Source organism: Hipposideros armiger, unplaced genomic scaffold, assembly GCF_001890085.2.
Source record: "Hipposideros armiger isolate ML-2016 unplaced genomic scaffold, ASM189008v1 scaffold_628, whole genome shotgun sequence".
NCBI classification, from domain to species: domain Eukaryota; kingdom Metazoa; phylum Chordata; class Mammalia; order Chiroptera; family Hipposideridae; genus Hipposideros; species Hipposideros armiger.
Window position 1 is genome coordinate 48,118 of NW_017731978.1, and position 26,237 is coordinate 74,354.

General features: G+C 39.0%; 1 protein-coding gene across 2 annotated transcripts in view; it reads left to right on the forward strand.

Moving 5' to 3' along the window:
• Nucleotides 1-895: 895 nt before the first annotated feature.
• The window catches only part of HMG20A (high mobility group 20A), a 108,867-nt gene continuing 83,525 nt past the window's right edge, over nucleotides 896-26,237 (forward strand). For both annotated transcript variants that reach the window (XM_019625452.1, XM_019625453.1), the window contains exon 1: nucleotides 896-1,191. In XM_019625452.1, coding sequence (XP_019480997.1) covers nucleotides 1,106-1,191 — 86 coding nt within the window. In that variant the 5' untranslated portion in view covers nucleotides 896-1,105. The remainder of the gene's footprint in view (nucleotides 1,192-26,237) is intronic.

Below are 26,237 nucleotides of genomic sequence, written 5' to 3' on the forward strand. Positions count from 1 at the left end.
CGAGGGGGCGCGCGATGCCGGCGGCCCTGGGGGTGGAGGGGTGCAAGGGTGGCCGGGGCCGGAGTCCCCGCGCCGGGCCCGCCGCCCGAGCCCCAGCGTCAGCGCCACCCAGACCCCGCGCTGCCCCGCCCGGATTCCCTCCAGTTAGCACCCTCACCCCGCGGCGACCCTGGTCCCACAAGCCGGCGCGAAAAGAAAAGGGGACGGATGAGACGCAGACAGCTCTGTCCTCGTTACCTGAGGGTCGCACACGCCACCGCGGTGACCACCATCGCCAGCTGGCCGGTCCCCTTCCTGGTCACCGCGGCCGCCGCCGAGCAACTGACACTAACAACAACTAACTACTCGCCGCCGCGGAGTCCACCGCGCGCTCGCGGCCGCCCAGCCCACCAGCCAGCCCGCCCGCCTCCTCCCAGCCCCGCGCACCGCCCTCCGCGCGCGCACTCGCCGTCGCGCTCCGGGAAGAGCGAGCCCGCGCGCGCGTACAAGCCCTCGAACCTCTGCCCTGTCGCGCCTCAGTCCCTCAGGAGGAATCACCATTAGGCCCCTCCTACTCGGGTTCCTACCCCAATAGAATGAGACATGGAGGGCTCCTGAATGGCTAAGGAGAAAGGAGGAGGGCGGGAGACTAGAACCTTGGGCCGAGTGAAGGAAAATTTCGGTTCAAGTAAGTTTAAGAGGTAAAGGGATACGAAGTATTGGCCCATTTTGTGCTTCCTAGGTCATCCTGCCGCCGAACACAAAATTTGTGTTTTCAAGGACTCCATTCTGTAGTAATTGCCAATTTAAGTCACGATACTTACTGCGGGCCTCAGCAATTAAAAAAAACTACATTTCCCAGAAACCTTAGCGAAAATGAGTGTGCCTTTGCGTAGTCACGTAGTCATTCGCCGCTTTTGAACAAAATAATCCCTTCATTTTTCGGAAGGTATTGGGAATATTTAGTTTTTCTCCTTACCGAAACAATTTTAAATGTTACTGCGATAAGAGAAGTTGCCTATGGGAAGGTAGTTAAGCAGTTAGGTAAAAGGAAAGAATGGATATCATAATAAAGTCTGCGGAGGAATTTTTGTAAAGCTGTGAGACGACGGAGTGAGAAGAGTGAATGCGATTGAGAGAGGCTCAGAGAATTGTCCTCTGTGCAGGGACTTTCTTTAGCCCCAGACCCCTGCCTGCCCCTATCGTCAGCAGGTCAGTAAGCAAGGCGTGCATGGGGGTGGCCAGAGTGGAGGTGCCCTTCACCCCTTAAAGACCGTCCTTCTTTTGCTGTTAATTGGTTTGTCTCGGTTTGAGGCCAACTGAATGGGGGCGCCTCACTTCCTGTCGGGGGAGGGGAGGAAGGCCGTCCTGGGGGAGGGGGAAACAACTCACTTCCTGTGGGGGTAGGGTGATGGTTTGGGGGTGTACAACCCACTTCCTGTGCCGGCGAGGTCTTGAAAAGCTGATGCTTGTTGCCGCTTATACAGCCCGTATTTTAAAGCTTTGGGATTGTGTTTTATATGAAAAGTTAGATTATTCCACCAATTTGTGCTCATCTCCAGTCTCCAGTAAGAATTGATGTGTTTTGTTTCAACTTGTAAGGTTTAAAATTTTCTCTCCAACAAAATTTTCTTAATGCGTTCTTCAAAGAATAGAAACCATTTGTTAAAACAATCTGCTCATCTTTGCAAGAGGACATACTTTCCTGTATAACTCATAATTGCCCACCTCTACTTCCCGACTCAAGTCCAATCTTCGTCGAGTGAGGTGTAGTGTTCTCTGCCTTGACATGCTACAGGAACTCTAGCGACTCTTTTAATGAGGTGGTTTATTACAAAATACGACATTCTACATAAATTATGAGGCATGTTCACCTTACCAGAGTGAAAGTATCATACTGAAGTACTCAAATACTTGGTGTTGCCTTAAATGATATGATTGGTATCTTAAATTTCCTAGACCTGTTGATTTCAGACTACAGGGTCTGCCTGTGCCTGAGAACAACTTCCTCAGCCTTAAAAGTTATATGTAACATGTAGCATTTGTGAAAGGTAGACTTTAGTACATTTTCCCCTTTTGTGATTTAATTCAATTCAGAAAAATTCAAAAGCCTTATCTGTTCTTTGTGGTTTTAAAGCATGGTGCAAAAATCAAGACATTCAGCTCATATTTTAAAGGGGGGGGAGGGGAGGAATTGCTCACAAAGGACAAAAGATGATTAAGAAAGAATTTCTATTTTTCCTATATTCTCAATGTTTTATAAGTAACTATAAGTAAAGTGGTAATAAACACCCAACAATTTTTGTTCCTTGGCTTCTGTTACAAGTACCACAATACTTGGGTGGGTGGGTGTGTACTGAAGGAATCAGCCTACTTGGAACTTATGAAATCTCAACAACTTTAGTAATTTTAGAACATCCAGTGAACTGTAATGTATTTCAAGGGTGATTTTTTGTTGTTTTTTTGGGGGGGTGGGGGGTTCCTGATTATGGATTTCTTTATTTTATTTTATTTTTTTGAAACCACATGATTTTTATTTTCTTCATTATACATTTTAGGTTGCCCAGATTTTCAACAGTGAACATATATTTTTACTATTTAAATTGGGGGGTAAAAATCTGTTAAACTCATTATGGAAATAGGGTGTCTTAATTGCATTTTTCTTTATTTTTATTATTATTAGTTTCAGCTGTACAAAACAATGCAATAGTTATCCTTTTCACACCTCACAAAGTGAAAACCTCCTATCCCCCCCACGCCCCCCCATCCCAATATCATACATATCTATTACAATTCCATTGACTCCATTCCCACACTACACTCCACATCCCATGACTATATATGTATTAAATTATAGTTGACATATAATATTATTCAATGGCAGCTTCAGATGTACAGTGCAGTGGTCAGGCCTCTACACCATCTATGAAGTTCATCTCCCTTACAAGACATGAGTCCATCTGGCCCCCTAAAAAATCTTGACAACGTTATTGATTGTATTCCCCAGACTGTCTATTCTATCCTTGAGGCCATATTGTAGTTACCAATTTATGTTGTATCATCCCTTCCCCTTCTCCTTCATCCCCACTCCCTCCCAACTAGCAACCATCAGTTTTTCCTCTGTGTCTTTAAGACTATTTCTGTTTACGTTACTCATTCAGTTCTTCAGATTCCACATATAAGTGAGATCATATGGTATTTGTCTTTCTCTGACTTATTTCACTTAGCATAATGTTCTGTAGGTCCGTCCATATGGTTGCAGATGATACGATTTCCTTCTTTATAGCTGAGTAAATACTCCATTGTGTAAATGTACCACAGTTTCTGAATCCTGTCGTATACCGATGGGCATTTCAATTGTTTCCACGTCTTGGCTATATAGTAAATAGCGCTGCAATGAACATAAAGGTGCAAATACTTTTTCGAATTAGTGTCTTGGGTTTTCTGGATAAATACCTAAGAGTGGAATTGCTGGATCATAAGGTAGTTCTATTTCCAGTTTTTTGAGATACCTCCCTACTGATTTCCATAGTGTTTGCACCAATCTGCAATCCCACCAACAGTGCACCAGGGTTCCTTTTTCCCCACAACCTTGACAACACTTGTTTTTTGTTGATTTATTGATGGTAGCCATTCTGGCTGGGGTAAGATGGTATCTCATTGTGATTTTTATTTTCATTTCCCTAATGATTAGTGAGGTTGAACATTTTTTCATATGCCTGTTGGCCATCTGTATGTCCTCTTTAGAGAAATGTCTCTTCATATCCTCTGCCCATTTTTTAATTGTGTTGTTTGTTTTTTTCGTGTTGAGTTGCATGAGTGTTTTATAAATTTTGGATATTAACCCCTTATCAGATATATCGTTGACAAATATCTTCTCCCATTCAGTAGGCTTCCATTTTGTTTTATTGATGGTTTCCTTTGTTGTGAAAAAACTTTTAAGTTTGATGTAATTCCATATGTTCATTTTATCTTTTATTTCCTTTGCCCACGGGAATGTATCAGTAAAAATATTACTGAGGGTAATGTCTGCAAATTTACTCACTATATTTTCTTCTAGGAGTTTTATGGTTTCAGGTCTTACATTTAAGTCTTTAATCCATTTCGAATTTGTTATTGTATGTGGTGTAATGAGGTGGTCCAGTTTCATTTTTTTGCATGTGTCAGTCCAATTTTCCCAGCACCATCTATTAAATAGACTATCTTTACCCCAATGTAAATTCTTGCTTCCATTGTAATAGACTAGCTGTCCGTATATGCATGGATTTATTTCTGGGCGCTCAATTCTGTTCCATTGATCTATGGGCCTGTTTTTATGCCAGTACCATACAGTTATGATTACTGTAGCCTTGTAGTAAGTTTTGATGTCTGGTAGCATGATACCCCCGACTTGGTTCTTGTTTCTCAGGATTGCCATGGCTATTCGGGTTCTTTTATGGTTCCATATAAATTTTAGGATTATATTTTCTATTTCTGTGAAAAATGCCATAGGTAGTTGGATAGGAATTGCATTGAATGTATATATTGCTTCAGGCAGTATGGACTTTTTTTTTTTTTTTTTTAGCTGAGCCATCCTGTCACCTGTTGGCAGCTCAGCAGCTGCTCAGCTCGGGCATCGAACCACTGTTGCTCAGAGCTCAAACTCTTGAGCGAGATCTTAACCAACTGAGCCACTCGGCAAGCCCCTGGGACATTTTAACTATATTAATTCTTCCTATCCATGAGCATGGTCGGTGTTTCCATTTATTTGAATCTTCTTTTATTTCTTTCTTCGGTGTCTTAAATTTTATGAGTACAGGTCTTTTACTTCTTTGGTTAAATTTATTCCTAAATATTTTATAGTTCTTGAAGCAATTGTAAATGGAACTGTTTTCTTAATTTCTCCTTCCGATAGTTTATTATTGGTATATACAAATGCAACTGATTTCTGAATATTGATTTTGTATCCTGCAACCTTACTGAATTCGTCTATCAGTTCCAATAGTTTTTTGATGGAATCTTCGGGGTTCTCTATATATAGTATCATGTCATCTGCATACAATGACAATTTTACTTCCTCCTTACCGATTTGGGTGCCTTTTATTTCTTTTTCTTGTCTGATTGCTGTGGCTAGAACTTCCAGAATTGTGTTGAATAAAAGTAGAGAAAGTGGACAGCCTTGTCTTGTTCCTGATCTTAAGAGGAATGGTTTTAGCTTTTCCCCAATGCGTATGATGTTACCTACGGGTTTATCATATATGGCCTTTATTATGTTGAGATATGATCCCACTATTCCCACTTGGCTAAGAGTTTTTACCATAAATTGCTGCTGTATTTTGTCAAATGCTTTTTCTGAATCTATTGACATGACCATATGATTTTTATTTTTCATTTTGTTGATGTGGTGTATCACATTAATTGATTTGTGGATGTTGAACCAACCTTGCATACTAGGGATGAAACCCACTTGAGCATGATGTATGATCTTCTTAATATATTGCTGAATTCTGTTTGCTAATATTTTGTTGAGGATTTTTGCATCTATGTTCATCAGGGATATCGGCCTGTGGTTTTCCTTTTTTGTACTGTCTTTGTCTGGTTTTGGAATCAGGGTGATAGTGGCTTCATAGAAAGAATTTGGGAGCCTTCCCTCCCTCTGGATTTTTTGGAATAGTTTGAGAAGAATAGGTGATAATTCTTTTTTGAATGTTTGGTAAAATTCACATGTGAAGCCATCTGGTCCAGGGCTTTTGTTTGTTGGGAACTTGTTGATTACTGATTCAATTTCCTTTGTAGTAATCAGTCTATTCAGATTTTCTGTTTCTTCTTGAGTTAATTTGGGAAGGTTGTATGCTTCTAGAAAATTATCCATTTCTTCCAGATTGTCAAATTTGTTGGCATATAGTTGCTCATAGTAATTTCTTAAAATGTTTTGTTTTTCTGTGGTATCTGTTGTCACTTCACCTCTTTCATTCCTGATTTTACCAATTTGAGTCCTCTCTCTCATTTTTTTTTTTTTTGATGAATCTGGCTAGAGGTTTGTCAATTTTGTTTATCTTCTCAAAAAATTAGCTCTTGGTTTCGTTGATCTTTTTGTATTGTTTTTCTGGTCTCTATTTCGTTTATTTCCACTCTGGTTTTTATTGTCTCTTTCTTTGTACTCCTTTTGGGCTTATTTTGCTGTTCTTTTTTCAGTTCCCTGAGGTGTAAGAATAACCTGTTGATTTTAGATTTTTCTTCTTTAGGTAGACCTGCACTGCTGTGAACTTCCCTTGTAGGACTGCTTTCGCTGCATCCCCGAGATTTTGGGTCGTGGTGTTTTCATTTTCGTTAGTTGCAAGATATCTTTTGATTTCCTCCTCGACCTCACTTTTGACCCAGTCGCTATTTAGTTGCACGTTATTCAGCCTCCATGTATTTGTGTGCTTTCCAGATTTCTTCTTAAATTGATTTCTAGTTTCATAGCACTGTGGTCAGAGAAGATGCTTGATATGATTCCAGTCTTCTTAAATTTATTGAGACTTGTTTAGTGGCCTAACATATGGCCTATCTTGGAAAATGTTCCATGTGCACTTGAGAAGAATGTATATTCTGTAGCTTTGGGGTTAAATGCTCTGAAAATATCAGTTAAATCCAGATGGTCTAATGTGTCATTTAATGCCACTGTTTCCACATTAATTTTCTGTCTGGAGGATCTGTCCATTGGTGACAGTGGGGTGCTGAAGTCCCCTACTATGATAGTGTTACTGTTGAGCTCTGTGCTTATGTCTGTCAAAATTTGTTTTATATATTTAGGGGCTCCTATGTTAAGTGCCTAGATGTTTACTAGGGTTATGTCTTCTTGTTGGATCGATCCCTTTATTATTATAAAGTGCCCTTCTTTGTCCTTTATTATATTCTTCAATTTAAAGTCCATTTTATCTGATATAAGTATCACTACTCCAGCTTTTTCTCAGTTCCATTTGCATGAATGTTTTACTCCATCCCTTTAATTTCAGTCTGTATGTGTCTTTTGATCTGAGGTGAGTCTCTTGTATACAGCATAGGCAAGGGTCTTGCTTTCTTATCCATTCAGGTACCTTATGTCTTTTGATTGGAGCATTTAGTCCATTTACATTTAATGTGATTATTGATAGATGCATAGTTATTATTGCCATTTTGTTATGTGTTCCTGGTCTTTGTTAGTTAGGTTGTTTTTCTCTGTCTTCTGCTTAAAGAAGCTCTTTTAAACATTTCCTGCAGTGCTGGCTTGGTGGTAATGAATTCCTTTGGCTTATTCTTTTCTGGGAAGCTCTTTATCTCTCCTTCAATTTTAAATAATAACCTTGCTGGTTAAAGCAATCTAGGTTGTAGGCCTTTGTTTTTCATCACTTTGAAAACCTCGTGCCACTCCCTTTTGGCCTGCAGAGTTTCTGTAGAAAAGTCGGCTGATATTCTTATGAGGGTGCCCTTGTAAGTAACTTGCTGCCTGTCCCTTGCTGCTTTTAGGATTCTGACTTTGTCTTTAACCCTTGCCATTTTCACTATAATGTGTCTTGGTGTGGGCCTGTTTGGAATCATCTTGGTTGGAACTCGCTGTACTTCCTGGGCTTGTATGTCAATTTCCTTTGCCAGGTTAAGAAAGTTTTCAGACATTATTACTTCAAATATGTTCTCGATCCCTTGCTCCCTATCTTCTCCTTCTGGTATTCCTATGATGCGCATGTTGTTGCGCTTGATGTTGTTGCCCAGCTCTCTTAAACTATTTTCAATGTTTTTATTCTTTTTTTCTTTTTGTTGTTCCGCTTGGATGATCTCTGCTATCTTGTCTTCTAAGTCACTGATTCGATCCTCTGGTTCATCCAATCTACTAGTAATTCCATCGAGTTTGTTATTTAATTCAGTAATTGTATTCTTTAGTTCTAGCTGGTGGTTTTTTATCATTTCTCTTATCATTTTTTATATTCTCATTAATTTCCTTGAACATTCTAATAATCAGTGTTCTGAACTCTGTCTCCGATAGGTTGTTTACCTCTATTTCTTCTAGTTCCACTGATTCAGGAAGTTTCTTCTGTTCTTTTATTTGGGCACTGTGTTTCTTTGTTTCCCCATTCTGGCTTACTCTTTGTGTTGCTTCGATGTAATAGGTAGATCCCCTAGATCTCTCAGTCTTTTCTCGGTGGACTTATGTGGTATGTGTCCTTTATATTTGAATTACTCAGTCTCCCTTTTCTCCTGTGTGTGTGTGTACCAGAGGTGTTCCTTGTGTTGTGTGTCTTCTCCTGTTGAAGTTGAGCTTTGATTGCTTTTGGTTTGTCAGTAGGTGGGACTGACTCCCAAGCTGACTAGCTGTGAGGATTAGCTGTGTCCACAGTTTATGAGCTACTGTGTGAGGGTTGACCCCTCTGATGAGGCTTGGCCCCTATGGGCTGTTGTGCTTGTAGCAATTTCCCTTTGGGTGTGACTCTTGTAAGTCAGACCTCATAATGCCCTGGTTTTATCTAAAGCTGGCCTCTCGGTGCGATGATTCTTGTGCCTCTTTGGCTGGGCCCTGCTGCAGAGCGGTTTTAGAGCAAAACAGATCAACAAGCACAACCACAGCAGCCACCAAAGGAAACCAGATACTCTCACATGTAAAAAACAACCAACTACCTACACTCTACATTTACAGAAATATCAAACATACAAAAGAAGAAAACAGCAAAAACAAAACAACAATAAAAAACAAAGAACAAAAGACAAAATAAAATGTAGTAAAATAAAAAATAGAAAACATGAGAAACAAAATAGCAACACCCAAAAAAAAAATTGCAGAAAAATGGACAGGAGGAAAAGTAGAGCAGTGAAGAGAAAAGAAGGAGAAAGAGAATAGAAAAGAAAGATATATATATATATATATATATATATATATTATACACACCCGAATATATGGACATGTATGTCCACATATATACACACATATATATATGCCTACATTAAAAACTAAAAATGATAATAATGAAATAGAAAAAAACAACCAAGACAAGCAACCAAAAAAAAAACAACAACAATAAAACACGCAAAAACAAAACAAAACAAAAAAACCAGTTCCAGTCTTGGCTGAAGTCCACCAAGCTCTCCCCAGGTTGTCCTCTGCTATACACAAACTCCTCTGTGTCTTGTGGGGGCAGAGCAGGCCACATGGCGCTTAGCGTGACGCTGGCAATGCAGGTCTATTTTAGATGAGTGGGGTTATAAGGTGTGATTGGTAGTTTTTACAAAGTCAATACTGTTTCTACTCTCGCCTGCCCTGAGGCACACTGAGTGCTGTGCAGCCAGAAGGCTCGATTTGCGTCTTTGGGTACGCTTTCCGCTGGAGACGGGGGGTGGGGGGGCACGGGCTGTGAGATTTCAGAGCTGATAAAAACCACCTGCCAGGGGGCCTGCGAGTGACTCAACAGCTGAAGTTGCCCTGCCTCCTAAGCCATGCAGGAGAGGTGGGGGCGGGGTTGTAGGCTCACACTCCTGCAGCCTCTTCTCATGCGGAGTTTCTCAGCCCCCTGGGAGTAGGAGCACCTCTGTAATCTGACCCTACTCCTCCATTCAGGGGCAGCTTAAGGCCCTAGCCTGGCGAGGGCCAAGGTTTCTGAGGGAGGGTGGGGTGGGTTCTTATCTATGCAGTTTTTTGCTTTCTGTCTGAGAAAAAAGAGGAGAAAAAAAAGTTCCACTACCGTTTTTAGCTGAGGTTTCTGCCCCAGACGCTCCAGCTGAGCTCCTGCTGCGCTCCGGGAAAGACTGCAGGGGTGCAGGGACTGCAGGGGTGCAGGGACTGAGCCCACCCTGGCACTGCAACACTCTCCGCTCTGCCTCCTGGGGTCCCCTGTCTCTGCAGCTGCAGGTGCGGACTGTGTCTCCACGCCTCTCGCTTCCTTCTTCCCCTACTCGCCCGGTCTGCCCACCTCTAAATAATTGGCGTGAGAGTCTCTTAGCTGCTCTGTGTGATGGATAGAGGCTTGCCTGATGAGTTATAGAAGTTCAAATTGTGGCAATTTTCAGGGGAGAACTCAGGGAGCCCTCCTCACAGCCGCCATTTTCCCCTTTCTCCTATTTTAAAGGTTTTTAAAAGAATGAAGCCAGGGTGTTTTTTTCTTTTGGGATTGTTACCTAACCTGTCCTCAGAATTTGCAATTGTTTTAATTGTAGTTCTTTTAAAAAGTTCCTTTTTTTCGAGTTTATTAGAAAATACGTTTTAACCTTTTGTAGACATAAAAGATCTAAGACCCTAAAATCAATGAGTTATCTTTTTAAAAACTACAAAATTTCTGCAGTAGTTGAAAAAAGGCAAGACAAAATGTCTGTTGTCATTATAAGGTTAGACATGTACACTGCCTCAAGCAAATATTAATTGCTTAGAGAGGAGGTGTTCACTGTCTTCCATATTAGTGTAAAATAGAAGAAAATCTGAAATCATTCTGAAAAATTAAACTATTAAACTATAGTATTAGGCCGGGCTGGTTCAGTGGCTCAGTTGGTTAAGAGATCGCTCAAGAGTTTGAGCTCTGAGCAACAGCGGTTTGATTCCCGACCCGAGCTGAGCTGCCACTGAGCTGCCAACAGGTGACAGGATGGCTCAGCTAAAAAAAATAAAATAAAATATAGTATTAGGAATTATTGAAGTAAGTAAAGATAGGAACTAAAGGAAAAAGAGAAAACAGTTAAAATATTGATTGAGATATAGTAGTATTGCCTTTAGGAAATTGTCTTTGGAAAGCAAAGGAGTTTTTTTAAAAAAAGAAAGCAAAAGAGTTTATTAAATTGATTTCTCTGCTATTTCATAGATGTGCAGTGTACTAAAACTAAGAAAAATTGCTGGTGTTGAAAGAGTTGAGCAGCTTGAAAAACTGTTCAGAAGAAAGATATAAAGCATAAATCTGAGAGAAAATGTTTTGTGATAAGTGGTAGCTATTCATTGGTTCCATCCAAAAAGAAATATTAGAAAAGCTTGTGAAAAATAAAGGGAAAGTAATGGAACCTGCGAACCTGCTTTTAATTCTCTTTTAAAGTGTTTCTGTAAAGAGGCTTGCTATCTCCCAAAGTCTTTTTTTTCCCCCCTAAATGCTCTTTGTTGCAGTTTTGTTTGCATGTTCTAATAGAAACATACTATCAAAGTTAGAAAAATGCTTTTGTGAGTGTGCTGTTGTTACATCTTTGAGTTAATGAATTTGAGATTGTCATTCTATTACTTGCCATGTATAATAAAGAACTTGAACGTTTTTAGAGCATTTAGATTAACCATTTTTTTCCAAAAGCAGTCATTTGGATACACAGAGATTTGTTCACAGCAGTTTGAAATATTAAAACAGTAGGTCAAAATTCTGGATTTCATCTTAGTGACATTTGATTAACCACAAAACGCTCGATACCATATATAATGCAAAAGTGTCTTTTCATTGTACTTTTCTTTGTGAAATCATACTGTTTTTAAAACTATTGCTTTTTTGTCTGTAGATTTTGCCATGAGGTCGAGTGTTAAACAGGGTAACCTAATAACTTGAATGGTTTTTAAACTTACTAGTCTGCTACCTTTACCTCTATTTCAGGGCCTTCGAGAGTATTCAAATGAGAATACTCCTTACATGACTTCATTATTTCAACAAAAGTTTACTGCATGCCTATTGTGTGCTAATCACTGTTTTAGGGACTTGGAATACATCAGTGAATACAGACAAATATCCATATTCTCTTGGAGTTTCCTCTCTAGTTTCCAGATTAAAACTGGAATTTTACTCCCTTGGTATTCGTAAGTAAGATCTATAGTGTGATCATTGTTCAGATTGGATCAAGAAGCGACCCTCGACTTGATCTCTCTTGGTGCTTATCTCTAAGCCACTGTAAACCTAGTTTTGAATATTTTAACCTGTTTTTTCCTCCAGACCATATACGCCCATATGTTAAATATTCAGCCTCCTTCATTGACATATGCTTCATGATCCTACTATTCTAGACTCCTTAGTATGGTAAAAACATTAAAAAATGAACAATGGGGGAAATATGATATCGAACAGCCCTGGGTTCAAAACTGGTGTGGACATTTTACTAGCTGAGCTTAATAGCTTGGCAGCCTTGAGCAATTTACTTGACCTCTCTGAGCCTCAGTTGCCATAAATCTAAATGGGGTTGTTTGGTGTATCAAGGATATTTTATGTAAATCACCAGGCACAATAGCTTATTATGAGCTTAATGAATGCTGTTATTTTCCCCTCAGTCTTGCTTCTGCTCTTGTAGCGATTGAGATTTACCCACATGTCTGTTTTAAGCCTTACATAGTCCCAAAAGTATAGGCTACAGTACTAGGATTATTGAAATTCTGACTTTCCCTAATAGCATGCTCACTTATCTATCAAAATTTTATTTTTTTGTTTCTGTGGGAAGGAGATATCAGTAATTTCCATGGTCACTTTAGAAAACATACATAATAGAAAAGTTTCAACAAAAGGTTAAGTAATCACTAAAGTAATTTGAATTTTTATTGGAAGACTTTAGAACCATTCTTCTAAATCTATTTAAATGCTAAGCCTGACATTCAACATCCTTCACACTCTGACCATATCTCTCATTAGCTATCTACCATACATTCCCAACTAGATTGGTCTCTGAAAAAGAAGTTCTATACTATATCCGGTCTATCTTTGTTCATGCTATCTTCTGTTTGAAATACTTTCTCTTTTCCTAAAAATCCCTTTCTATCTAATGACACCTTCTTTGAGGCCCTTTCTCAGGTACTACCTTCAACTTCAAGAAATATTTCCTGATGTCTGCCTTTCCATTGTCTCAATCATATATACTCTGTTTGTTAACCCTCCATTTTGTACTTTTCTAATAGTATTTAATATCCAGTGTTGCTGCTATTGTTTCATTTTGTTATTTTTATTATATGTATAGTTTATATATTGCCATAAAAGGCTTCAGACTATCTCATACCTATTTGTGCCTCTTGTCATACCTGGCACAATGCCATACTTTACTGAATATCATAAGTAAATATTTGTGGAGTTAAACTGGCACTGGGGGTAAGATGAAACTAATCAGTAATTTTATCCACTATTTATTTCCAACATTAAGCACAGTGAACAGCATACAGTAGATATTCAAATACCTGTCGAATGAAAGATTGAATAAGTCATCATTTTTTCATTTGTGGGCATCTTGCAGTGTCAGTATGTCGATATGCATATATTAAACACCTGTATGATCTGAATTGTGAGACCTGATCCCTACCCTCAATTTAATAGAAAGAAATTGTAATTAATGTGTGGAGACTCTGAAGACTGCAAATGTTTGAGTGAAGGTGGGGTGGTGAGGTCAGTATAGAGCTGTTTGCATTGTGAGAAATATCCCAGGCTATCTGAACTCAGAATAGATATGGATATCAAAAGATACTTAACTGGCAATTTCACTCCTAGGTGTATATACCCAGGAAAATTGAAAATGTGTTCACACAAATATTTTTACATGAATATTTATAGCAAGATTATTCATAAGAGCCAAAAAATAGAAACAAACCCAAATATCTATCAGTTGATGAATGAGTAAACAAAATGTGCTATAGCCATACAAGGTCTGACAATCAAATTCGCAAACTTATCCTTCAAAAAGTGCTACATACCTCATTGCTGAATATCACTGAAGTCACCTTCAAGGTACTCCTCTTGGGAAGTTATACACTGACGCCAGTGCCTAGTCCACCTTTGAAAGCAGTTTTGGAACTCTTTTTCTGGAATAGCCATCAGAGCTGTCGTCATATTACTCTTGATGTCCTGAATGTCATCAAAATGTTTTCCTTTCAATATTTTCTTTATCTTTGGGTAAAGAAAGAAGTCATTGGGGGCCAGATCAGGTGAGTAGGAAGGGTACTCCAATACAGTTCTTTGTTTACTGACTCAAAACTTTCTCACAGACAGTGCCATGTGAGCTGGTGCATTGTCATGATGCAAGAGCCATGAATTGTTGGCGAAAAGTTCAGTTTGTCTAACTTTTTTATGCAGCCTTTTCATTTCAGCACTTCCAGATATTAAACTTTGTTAACTGTTTGTCCAGTTGGTACAAATTCATAATGAATAATCCCTCTGATATCAAAAAAGGTTAGCAACATTGTTGCAACAAAGTTCGCAGACTTAATTGTCAGACCTCGTATAATGGAATATTATTTAGCAGTAAAAAGGAATGAACCAATGATATATGCTATACCGTGGATGAACCCTGGAAATATTACACCAACATGAAAGAAGCCAGACACAAAAGTCCACATACTGCATGATTCCATTTATATGAGATGTCTAGAATAGGCAAATCCATTGAGACAGTATATTAGTGGTCGCCAGGGGCTGGGGATGGGGAATGCCTGCTAATGGGTATAGGGTTTCTTTTGGAGTGATGAAAATGTTCTGGCATTTAAGAGTGGTGATGGTTGCACAACCTTGATACTAAAATACCTTCTATAACAATATACTAATAAACACTGAATTATACACTAAATAGGTGAATTTTATGATTTGTGAATTATATCTCAAAAAAAGAAAAAGAGACATTTAAACTTGCAGAATGGAAAATATTGGATGGGGTTAGAAGAAGGAATCAAGATATATGAACGCAAGAAGATGGTAATTCTCCCTCAGATCCTAGAGGGCAGTATATGTGGCTAGGGACAGGGCTAGAGGTATGTTGAGGATCAGGTGGGATGTATGTGAAGGTTCCTGGCTATCTTGTCTTAATGAAGCAAGCAGTGAGGTGAATGTTTAGACTAGAAAGGGTGTTGACAAAGGAGAAAGGCATCTTAGGATCTTGAAGGAAGCTTTTTTTTTATTAGGTCAAGGATATATCATATGATCAACTTGGTTTCTATGTGACAGTCAACTGAGTTCAGAGGGTGCAAGTATCATAAGGTAAGGGAGTCTGATGTCAATCAACAATGAAGTTACTGAAGAAGATGGGAGAACTGAGACTAGACAAAGTTTGATTTTATTGGGTTGTCGGAAAAGTCATGGCGTATTTTGTCTATGTTTTTCAAAGGTCATTTATTTATATAAAGAACAAAGATCAATCAATGATATATTACCCCTTTTGTTCCATAACCTTTTGCCATCTTTTAGTGAGCTTCATAATTCGTCGTTCATAGAAGGACCTGTCTTTATCGGTGAAAAACTGAACAAGGTGCTGATTTATAGCCTCATCTGAATTGAACCTTATACCACGCAAGGAGTTTTGAAGAGAGTGAAACAAGTAGAAATCTGACAGCGCAAGGTCAGGCGAGTATGGTGGGTGTGGTAACACATCCCATCCAAGCTCCAGTAATTTTTGATGGGTGATCAGACTTGTGTGTGGTCTCGTGTTGTTGCAGTGGAACACAACTCCTGTACAATTAACCAGCTCTGATGTTTCTGGATGATGGATTCATTCAAACTGTCCAATTGCTGACAGTACACATTCAAATTGATTGTTTGGTTCCTTGGTAGGAGCTCGAAAAGCACGACACCTTTAAAATCCAACCACACTGAGAACATAACCTTCCTCTGATGAATGTCTGCTTTCGATGTCATTTGAGGTGAATCATCACATCGAGACCAAGACTTTGCGCACCACATTGTTGTCAACAGTCCACTTCTCATCACCGGTTACCAGTCGCTTCAAAAAGGATCTTTTTCCTTACATTTAATGAGCGTATCGCAAATGTTTATACGCGCCATCAAATGAGCTTCATTGAGTTCACACAGAACCCAAATATCGAGCATACTTACGTATCCCAGCTTCTTCAGGTGGTCATGAACGCTTGAATGATAGATGTTCAATGTTTCCGTAATCTCTCCTGTCGTGTAACTTGGGTTTGACTCAATCAATGCCTTTATTTTGTTGTCATCAACCTTGGTGGGCCTCCCTGACAGAGGAGCGTCGTTGAGATCAATATCACCGGCACGGGCAGACTGAGTGGCGCGTTGGTTAAGACCTGGCTTGGGACACCAGCTCTGTGCAGCAGGGCCCCGGTTCGGATCCCACATGAGGGCCAGTGACACTGCCCTCTACAGCTAAGATGGTGAGCAGCACCTCAACCTGGAGCTGGGCTGCCTTGCATTGCCGGCAACGGCATAGGCTGCAGCCCCTGCTGCAGTGGGCTGCCTTTTTTGTGGCCGGCAGCTGGTGTGAGCTGCCAAGAGCCTCTGTGAGCGGCCGTCCAAAGGCTGGTGACCGATCTGCCTCATCCGGGAAGAGCACAGTGATAATACCAACATGTACCAGTGAAGTGATGTCCTCCACAACTAGACTGAAGAACAAAAGGACAGCAATCTGTTCCCCTTCCCCCGATTCCCCAGCGCTGTTCCCCTCCCCCAATTCCCCAGTAAAATCTTAAAAAAAAAAATCAACACGGAATTTCGTGAACCATCGTTGACACTGATGTACTTGTAGAGCATTGTCACCATAAACTTTATGCAACTTTTCGCAAGCTTGACACACGTTCTTCCCTTATGGAAGTAAAACAGTAAAATATGGCAAAATGCACAATTTGGTCTTCCATCTTCAGCTTGTTGTAAAATCTCCAAAACTCAACCAAATCACTCAGGTTTTTTTTTGGAATGAAGCTAGAACTGTCAGCTGTCAAATGACATAGCAATAACATAGATGCGAATGACTCTAGTACTTCCAAAAATGAACTCGTGCCATCTGTCGCAAACATGCATCATGACTTTTCTGACAACCCAATAGCTTCATTCTAAAACTGTACCCAGATGATGTAAATAGATAAATCATAATGGAAAGGAGGCCCAGCCGAGTGACGTGTTGGTTAAGAGTTGGCTTGGGATTCCAGCTCTGAGCAGCAGGGCCACAGATCAGATCCCACATGAAGGCCAGTGACTCTGCACCCTCTACAGCTACGATGGTGAACAACAGCTTGACCGGGAGCTGGGCTGCCGTGAGTCGCCAATGACAGCGAAGGCTGCAGTGGGGCTAGCCGGCAGCTAGCTTGCACTTTCGTGAGCTGCCATGAATGGCCGTCTGATGGCTGGCAAGTAACTGCCTCACCCTGGAAGAGTCCAATGATAATACCAACATGGGCCAGTGAAGCGACGTCCTCCACAACTAGACTGAAGAACAAAAGGACAGCAACTTGTCTGTTCCCCTTCCCCAATTCCCCAATAAAATCTTAAAAAAAAAAAATTCGTAATGGAAAGGAACCAAAGGTAGTGATTTGGAGACATCAGTACAAAAAAAGGTATTCATTTGAAGAAATACTGAGTACCTTTTATGTGTCAGGCACTAGTAAATAAAAGTATAGCTATTTTCCTTATTTGAATTATTTCTTAGGATAAGGTCTTGTGAGTGGGATGTTGGTTCAAAGAGTATGGGCATTTTACAGTTCTCTCTCTATACAACAGCTATATTATTTCCCTTAAGGGTTGTACTGATCTTTGAGGTTATACTAATTGTATCAGTGTGTTGTTTCCACCATACTTCCAATAGCAAATTTTGTGGGAAAAAATTCCCACTAGTTGAATAAACATAAAATTACATTTTGCTTTGGTTATTGTTTTTAATGTGATGTGTTTCTATACCATAGCACTGGCATCTGTTGGAGCATGAAGGAATTCAAAGGCTTTATATTTGCTCCCCCATCTGGAAGGGTATGGATTTTTAAGGACACTAAAAATCAAACCAGTCTCTGTATTTGAATCAGCTCAAACACTATTCAGTGGTGTTCTCCTTATTTTCTAAATGATACATTCAATCCACTTTTAGCCATAATTCCAATTCCCACTTGGCTAACTTAATTCTAATAATTTGGTGTTATAGATATTAACTAACTTTATTTTGCATGTGAGAAAACTGAGGTTTAGTGCCCAAAATCACTTAATCAGTAAATGATAGAGACAGTATTTGAACACCTCTCAGGCCATTGATCATTCTCATACTCCATGATCCATCAGTATCACTACTAAAATTCACTGGAGACTAATGGAAACTGGAAGAGAAATCTGAACTGGAACTTGGAAAATCAGGCACTTACCTGTGTACATAATGAAGCAGTTAACAGAAGTTTTTTAATTTTTTTATTGGGGAGGCAATAATACCTAGACAAAGAAGAAAATCTCTCTTTAAGCCCACATCTCCAAAGCTCGCTCTTTCTTCCCTGATGAGCAGGTACTTACTGCCCCAAAATCTATGGTAGAAGCAAAGTAAGAGGAGGAAGGCAGTGGTAAGAAGGCAGCTGCTTTTAAGTATATGCAGTGAGATCCATCTGATGGTAGGAGGAGCAGACAAATGGTCCAAAGTAACTTAAAATAATAACTTCAAGTCCAACATGACAACAAATCTAACATGATATTCAGAGCATATTAGGCATTAGCAAAAGGAGAGATTCTTTCATTTTTATTTTAGTATATTCACTAAACAAACTTAAGATCAGTAATGTAAAACAGGATATGCCATGTTCTAATGCTGGCTTTTAGTCAAATAAAATATAACCCCAATATGTAGATAAAGCAGTGCGGGTCCAAAATTACACACCAAATAAGTGAAACAATGGGCATTAGAACATAGGCTTCCTGCTTCTCAGTACTGAATTGACTGAACTAAGTGAAAATAATGATCTATATGGTTGTTCTGTAATTTATATGTGCAATTTTTTTATAATTTAATATGGCTTTCTTAAAGGAGATCATTTCTCTGTATATCTTAAAATAATAATAAAGATCTACACACTAAATTGCTAAATGTTTGGTGATAGAGTAGAATAAAAAGTGATACTGAAGATCCCTACTGTATCAGAACCCTAAAGTATCAGATTAGTCTATTTGTAAATTATACCCAAATAATATTTATTTGTATCCAAGACTGCATTGATGGAAATGGGAGGCACAGATCTTTTGAAAGCTATATAGAAACAGTATTCTTGAAAGATTATGATGTGTATGTATGTGTATTTATAGATAAGCATTTGAATTTTCAACAAAGCCCAGTCTTCCTCTTCCATTTCTTCTCCTTTAAGTGAAACTGATACACCTGCTTCACAAAAAAATAGTACCCACATACTCCACTATTTTCTTGGCCTCAAAATTTATATCTCCCTTTCCCATATCCACACGTCCTTTATTCCTATACTCCATAGTTTTAATTTTCTATTCTCCTGTCACAAACCTTTCATTGTTGTTGCTGTTGATATCACAATTACTACAGCTCTTTGGGGAAACTATTTGGCTGTTGTTATCAGCAATAGTAAAATGTTCATAGTCTTGAACCAATAATTCTACTCCTAGGATTTTCTGAGAAGATATTTCAAATAAGGAAAATAGTTAAAGGAACAAAATATTAACAGCACTGATATCTATACTGTCTAAAAAAAAAAACGAAGGAAAGAAAACCTTGTACATAACCAACAGCAGAATAATGGTTAAGCAAGTTATTACCTATCCATTCAGTAGGCTATGAGATACTCATTTTTCACAGTAGCTTCTTTTAAAATAAATTTAAACACATTGTAAGAATGATTTTGCAAAAATGAAAATGAGAAAAATCAGAAGTAAACAAAATAGAAAAAGTTATGTGATTAATGTATATTTCCGAAGCATTTGTATTTTTGTATAATAGCTGACATTTATTGAGCACTTACTGGTGTCAGGCACACTACTAAAGCAATATTGTAGAAATAATGTTGAGTAGTTAGTAAGAAAAGTGCTCGAGTCAAATCCTAGTTCCATCACTTACTGATATGTGATCTTGAAAAAGGAAATGGGAGATAACAACTACATTTATCATTAAATTATTAAATCCGTATCAAGTGCCTATCACATACAAGCTCATTAAATGTTTTTGTTACAGCTTTATGATACAGTATTATTTTCATTTCACTTAAAAGAAAATTGAAACTCTGAATGTTTACCTAGGTTACATAACTTTCCAAAGTCACACAGCTAATAAGCAGTAGAGTTTTGATGGATAACCCTAGCTATGACTTCTGCTCCTAGCTCTGAGGACCTAGGTTGTTCCAGACTAACGCTTTTGCTGAGAACAACATGAGGAGGCAGGTTTATTTTGCCACCAAGATATTTGCTGGCACAGACTCAAAGGCTAAGAAGCTAAGTAAAAAATCCCTGAAAAGCAGAATGAATTTTTTACCCATCTCATAATATTGAGAAGCAAAAATTAAAATACATGTCCCTCCAAGGACGATAGGACCTATAAACATCTCAGACTCTCAAGTTGGGTTCAGAAGACTACTCCCTTAAGTGGGGGGCAAACTAGAGGTAAAGAGAGGGCCTTACAAAAATTGCCACCTAGACTCAAATCACCTGTTTCTGATTAAATAAGATGATTTGTCCTGTTGCTGCATTCCAAAGGATAGGGTTATTTCTCTCTAGAGGAAGTAATATCATCCAAAACTTCTACAATTTCTCATATACAAGATCTATCATGATAGCAAAAATTATTAGGCATATGAAAATAATAAAATTAAGAGAAAATATAGACAATAGAAACATACAGAAATGACGCTGGAGTTATCATTTTGACTACTGTGTTTAAGAGAACAGGTGCCAAAAGGTCCAAGATGGTGAATTAGATAAACACTAGGCCTGCTGCCTCCTGGGATCACACCAAACTTACAAATAAATTATACCACAATCAACCTCAAGAAACACCTGAAGACTAGCTGAACAAATCCCCTATAACTAAGGATATCAAGAAGAGGCCACATCAAGACTGGTAGGAGGGGCAGAGACATGAAATGGGCTGATCCCAAACCCACAGATAGTGGCTGAAACAGCTAATAAGCAGTAGAGTTTTGATTGATAACCTGAGCTATGACTTCTACTCCTGGCTCTGAGGAACTAGGTTGCTCCAGACGAATGCTTTTGCTGAGAACATGACGAGGCAGATTTTTTAAAAAGAAAAGAATAGTGAACATCTCAGTGTTGAAGATCTCCCCTGAAGAGGGAGGGGTCCCAGCCACTCACTGGGATCCCCAGCCCAGGGGTCCTGTGTGCCAGGAAGGGGAGTTCCCACAACATCTGACAATAAAACTCAGGTCTCTGTCCATCCCGGTGAGACAGAAGGTGGCTGGAAACCCAGATGCCCTCTTAAAAAGCCCACACACAGACTCATTCACTTGCAAACACTCACCTGGTCTCTGGTGGAGCACCAGAGACATACAGGGAAAGACTGAGTTGTGTGGCTTCAGGCAAGGGCTGGAGGGATAGGAGTCATTATCCCTGTGTGGAGCCAAACTCACATGCAGCCTACAGGAGGCTGTCATCCTTTCTATGTTGCACCTTCCTCCAAAGGGCCAAATCTCAGACCACCTTCGTCTGGTGAAATCCATGCATGCACACCACGTTGGTGACACTTGGGTCCCCGCCCCCACAAGCTGGGGAGGTGTTTTACAGCAGCGGACAGCCCTCAGTGGACTAGGAACTGTTGGTGGTGGGCAATGACCCAGACCCTGAGCTGCAGCTTCTCAGGGACCTACAGGCTGGGGTGAGCAGTGACTGGCTGTGGTGTTCTCGGGGCACTTTGCAACGTAGTCACAGGCTGAGAACTGGCACAAGACTTGAATCTGCATTAATTTTGTAAAAACCAGTCATACCTCGTGACTCCCTGGGATCCCACCCTACCCAACTAGAGCTGCATCTTCCAGGTTACTCTCAACTCCAGGTCAACAAGCCCGGCCATCACCTAAGGATGCCCCTTCAATGGCTGAGCTTACAGATAGCAAGCAGGTGGCAGTGGACCTATGGGACCCTGGGCCTTATGCTAAGCTGCCCCAGGCCCAATACTGAGGGCAGCCAGCCTCAGTTCACAGCAAGGCAAACACACACGCCTCCAGGTCCAGCATGGGCTGCAGCAAATCATATATAGCTTTGCGGTTCTTATCATGTAGCCACTGGCCAGTCACAGACAAGGCTGAAATTGGCCTGCACGGGAGATCCTCCTAAGAGACACCAGAAACAATACACCCAGAGGCCAGCCTCAGACCACCCCAGAGCACTACCTGGTTAGTCCCACAAGCAGTACATCCAAAGGATGATCTCAACAGGCACAAAAGCACATGGGGATGAATCCTCCTCTGAGGGTCCAGCTCCCACACAGCAGTTCATATACTCTGGGTGCAGTCAGTTCTCACATTCATTCAGGCAGCCCGGAAGGAAAGCCCACCCACTGACATACCAAAAGCAATCAAGGCTAACTACAACAGAAGAACACAACGCAAATGACACTCCTGGAACACACACACACAGGAGATCTGGGAGACTGCGCCATCGGACCACACAGGACAAATACTACATAAGGCTACCCAGCAAAGACTGAGACATAGGAGATCTACCTAATACATAGAAACAAACAGAGAGAGCAGCCATGATGAGGAAACAAAGAAACGTCCCAAATTAAAGAACACGAGAAACCTCCAGGAATAAAACTAAATGAAATAGAGACAACCAACCTACCAGAGACAACTTTAAAACATTGGTTATAAGAATGCTTAAGGAACTTAGAATTTCAACAGAAATAGCAAGCATAAAGAAGGACATAGAAAGCATGAAAAAGAACCAGTCAGAAATAAAGAATACAATAATTAAAATGAAGAACACACTAGAAGGTGTCAACAGCAGATTAGATTAAGCAGAGAATTGAATCAGCGACTTAGAAGACAAGGTAACAGAAAACACCAAATCAGAACTCAAAAGTAAACAAGAATTTTTTTTTTTAGCTGAGTCATCCTGCCACCTGTTGGCAGCTCAGTGGCTGCTCCGCTCGGCATGGGACTCAAACCACTGTTGCTCAGAGCTCGCATTCTTGAGCGAAAGAATTTTTTTAAAACATGGTAGTTAAAGGGAACTTTGAGACAACAGCAAGTATAACAACATTTGCATTATACGAGTACCAGAAGGAGAAGAGAGGAAGCAAGGGATCGAGAACCTATTTGAATAATGACTGAAAACATCCTTAAGGTGGTGAAGGAACTAGACATACAATCCCAGAATGCGCAAAGTCCCACACAAGATGAACCCAAACAGACCAACACCAAGACACATCATAATTAAAATGGCAGTGGTTAAAGACAGTTCTAAAAACAGCAAGAGAAAGACAAATAGTTGTTTACAAGGGAGCTCCCATAAGGTTACTAGCGGATTTCTCACTAGAAACTTTGCAGGCCGGAAGGTATTGGCAGGATATATTTAAAGTAATGACAAACAAGTGCCTACAACCAAGACTGCACAGAAAGGCTATCATTTAAAATTGAAGGACAGATTAAGAGCTTTCCAGACAGGGAAAAGCTAAAGGAATTTGTTACCACCAAGCCAGTAATACAAGAAATGTTTTAAAAAATACTTTTTTTTAAAAAAAAGAGAAAACATAAAAAATATGAATAATAAAATGGCAATAACTATGTACCTATCAAGAATCATATTAAATGTAAATGGATTAAATGCTTCAATGAAAAAACATAGGGTAACTGAATGGATAAGAAAACAAGACTCATGCCTATGCTGTCTACAAGACACCCACTTTATATCAAAAGACACATACAAACTGAAAGTAAAGGGGTTGGGAAAAGATATTTCATGCAAATGGACACGAGGAAAAAGCTGGTGTAGCAATACTTATATTTGACAAAGTAGACTTTAAAACAGACTATAATAGACAAAGGTGGACAAGACAAAATGATAAAGGGATGAATTCCACAAAAGGACATCACCCTAGTAAACATTTAGGCACCTAACATAGGAGCACCTAAATACATAAAACATTGACTGACATAAAGTCAGAGATCAACAATAACACAATCATAGTAGGGGACTTTAACACCCCACTGACACCTATAGACAGATCTTCCAGACAGAAAATCAACACAGAAAGAGCAACCTTAAATGACACACTAGACCAAATGGATTTAATTGATATTTTTAGAGCATTTCATCACAAAGCAGTTGAATATGCGTTCTTTTTAAATGCACATGGTCCATCTTAGACCACATGTTAGGCCACAAAACAAGTCTCAGTAAATTTAAGAAGACTGAAATGGTATCAAGTATCTTCTCTGACCAAAATGGTATGAAACGAAGTCAATTACAAGAAAAAAAAAACCTGAAAAACAAGCACATGGAGGCTGGCTAACATGCTACTGAATAATGAACAGGTTAACAATGAGATCAAGAAGGAAATCAAAAGATATCTTGAGACAAATGAAAATGAAAACACAGCAACCCAAAATCCATGAGACAGCAAAAGCAGTCATAAGAGGGAAATTCATAGCAATGCAGGCCTACTTAAAGAAACAAGAAAATATCAAACAGTCTAAGTTTACACCTAACAACTGGAAAAAGAACAGCAACAAAGCCCAAAGTGAGCACAAGGAAGGAAATCATAAAGATCAGAGAAAAAATAAGTGAAATAGAGACTAAAATAATACAAAAGATCAATGAAACCAAGAGCTGGGTTTTTTTGAAAAGATAAACAAAATTGACAAACCTTTAACGAGACTCATCAAGAAAAAAACAGAGGACCCAAATAAATAAAATCATGAATGAAAGAGGAGAAATGTTAACAGACACCACAGAAATACAAAAAAATTTAAGAAAATACTATGAGCAACTATAGACCAACAAATTAGACAATCTAGAAGAAATGGATAAATTCCTAGAAATTTATCCAATACTTAATCAAGAAAAAAACAGAAAGTCTGAACAGACCCAATTACCACAAACGAAATCAAATCAGTAATCAACAAGCTCCCAGCAAACAAAAGTCCTGGACCAGATGGCTTCATAGGTGAATTCTACCAAATATTCACAAAAGAATTAGCACATATTCTCCACAAACTGTTTCAAAAAATCCAAGAGGAAGGAATGCCCCCAAGCTCATTTTACAAAGCCACCATTACCCTGATACCAAAACTGGACAAAGACACTACAAAACAGAGGAAACTATAGGCCAATATTTCTAATGAACACAGGTGCAAAAATCCTCAACAAAATATTGGCAAATAAAATTCAGAAATACATTAAAAAGATTATACACTACTATCAAGCGGGATTCATTCCTGATATGCAAGGTTCCATATTTGCAAATCAGTTAACATGATACACCACATACACAAAATGAAAAATAAAAATTATATGGTCATGAATAGATGCAGAAAGAGCATTTGACAAAATTCAGCATTTATTTATGATAAAAACTTTCAGCAGTGTGGGAATAAAGGGAGTATATCTCAACATAATAAAAGTCACATATGATAAACACTCTGCTAATATACTCAATAGGGAAAAGCTAATAGCATTCTCCTTAGGATCAGGAACAAGACAAGCATACCTACTTTCACCACTTTTATTTAACATAGTACTGGAAGTTCTAGCCACAGCAGTTAGACAAGAAAAAGAAATAAAAGGCATCCAAATGGGAAAGAAAGAAGTAAAATTGTCATTATTTGCCGATGACGTGATATGTAGAGAGAACCCCAAAGATTCCACCAAAAAATCTATTAGAACTGATAAATGAATTTAGTAAAGTAGCAGGATACAGAATTAATATTCAGAAATTGGTTGCATTTTTATACACCAATAACTATCAGAAAGAGAAATTAAGAAAACAACCTCAACTGCATTTAAAAAAAAATACTTAGGAATAAATTTAACCAAGGAAATAAAAGACCTGTACTCAGAAAATTCTAAGACACTGAAGAGAGAAATTTTAAAAAGATACAAATAAATGGAAACGTATACTGTGCTCATGAAGAGAAAGAATTAACATCATTAAAATATCCATACTATCTAAAGCAATGTATAGATTCAGTGCAATCCCTATCAAAATACTAATGGCATTTTTCACAAAACTAAAATAACAAAGTTTATATAGAACCATAGAAGACCCCAAATAGCCATGGGAATTCTAAAAAGAAAAAAAAGTTGGAGGTATCACACTACCTGACATCAAGTTATACTACAGGCCATAGTAATCAAAACAGCAGGGTATTGGCATAAAAACAAACCACACATGTAATTCAATGGGACAGAATAGAGAACCCAGAAATAAATCCATGCCTATATGGTCATTTAATCTATGATAAAGGGAGCAATAATTTACATTGGGTTAAAGACAGTTTATTTAATGAATGGTGCTGGGAAAACTGCACAGATACATACAAGAAAAATGAAACTGGACCATCGTCTTACATCGTATATGAGAATAAAATGGATTGAAGACTTAAATGTAAGACCCAAAACCATGAAACTCTTAGAAGAAAATATATGAAATAAACACTCAGACATTACCCTTAG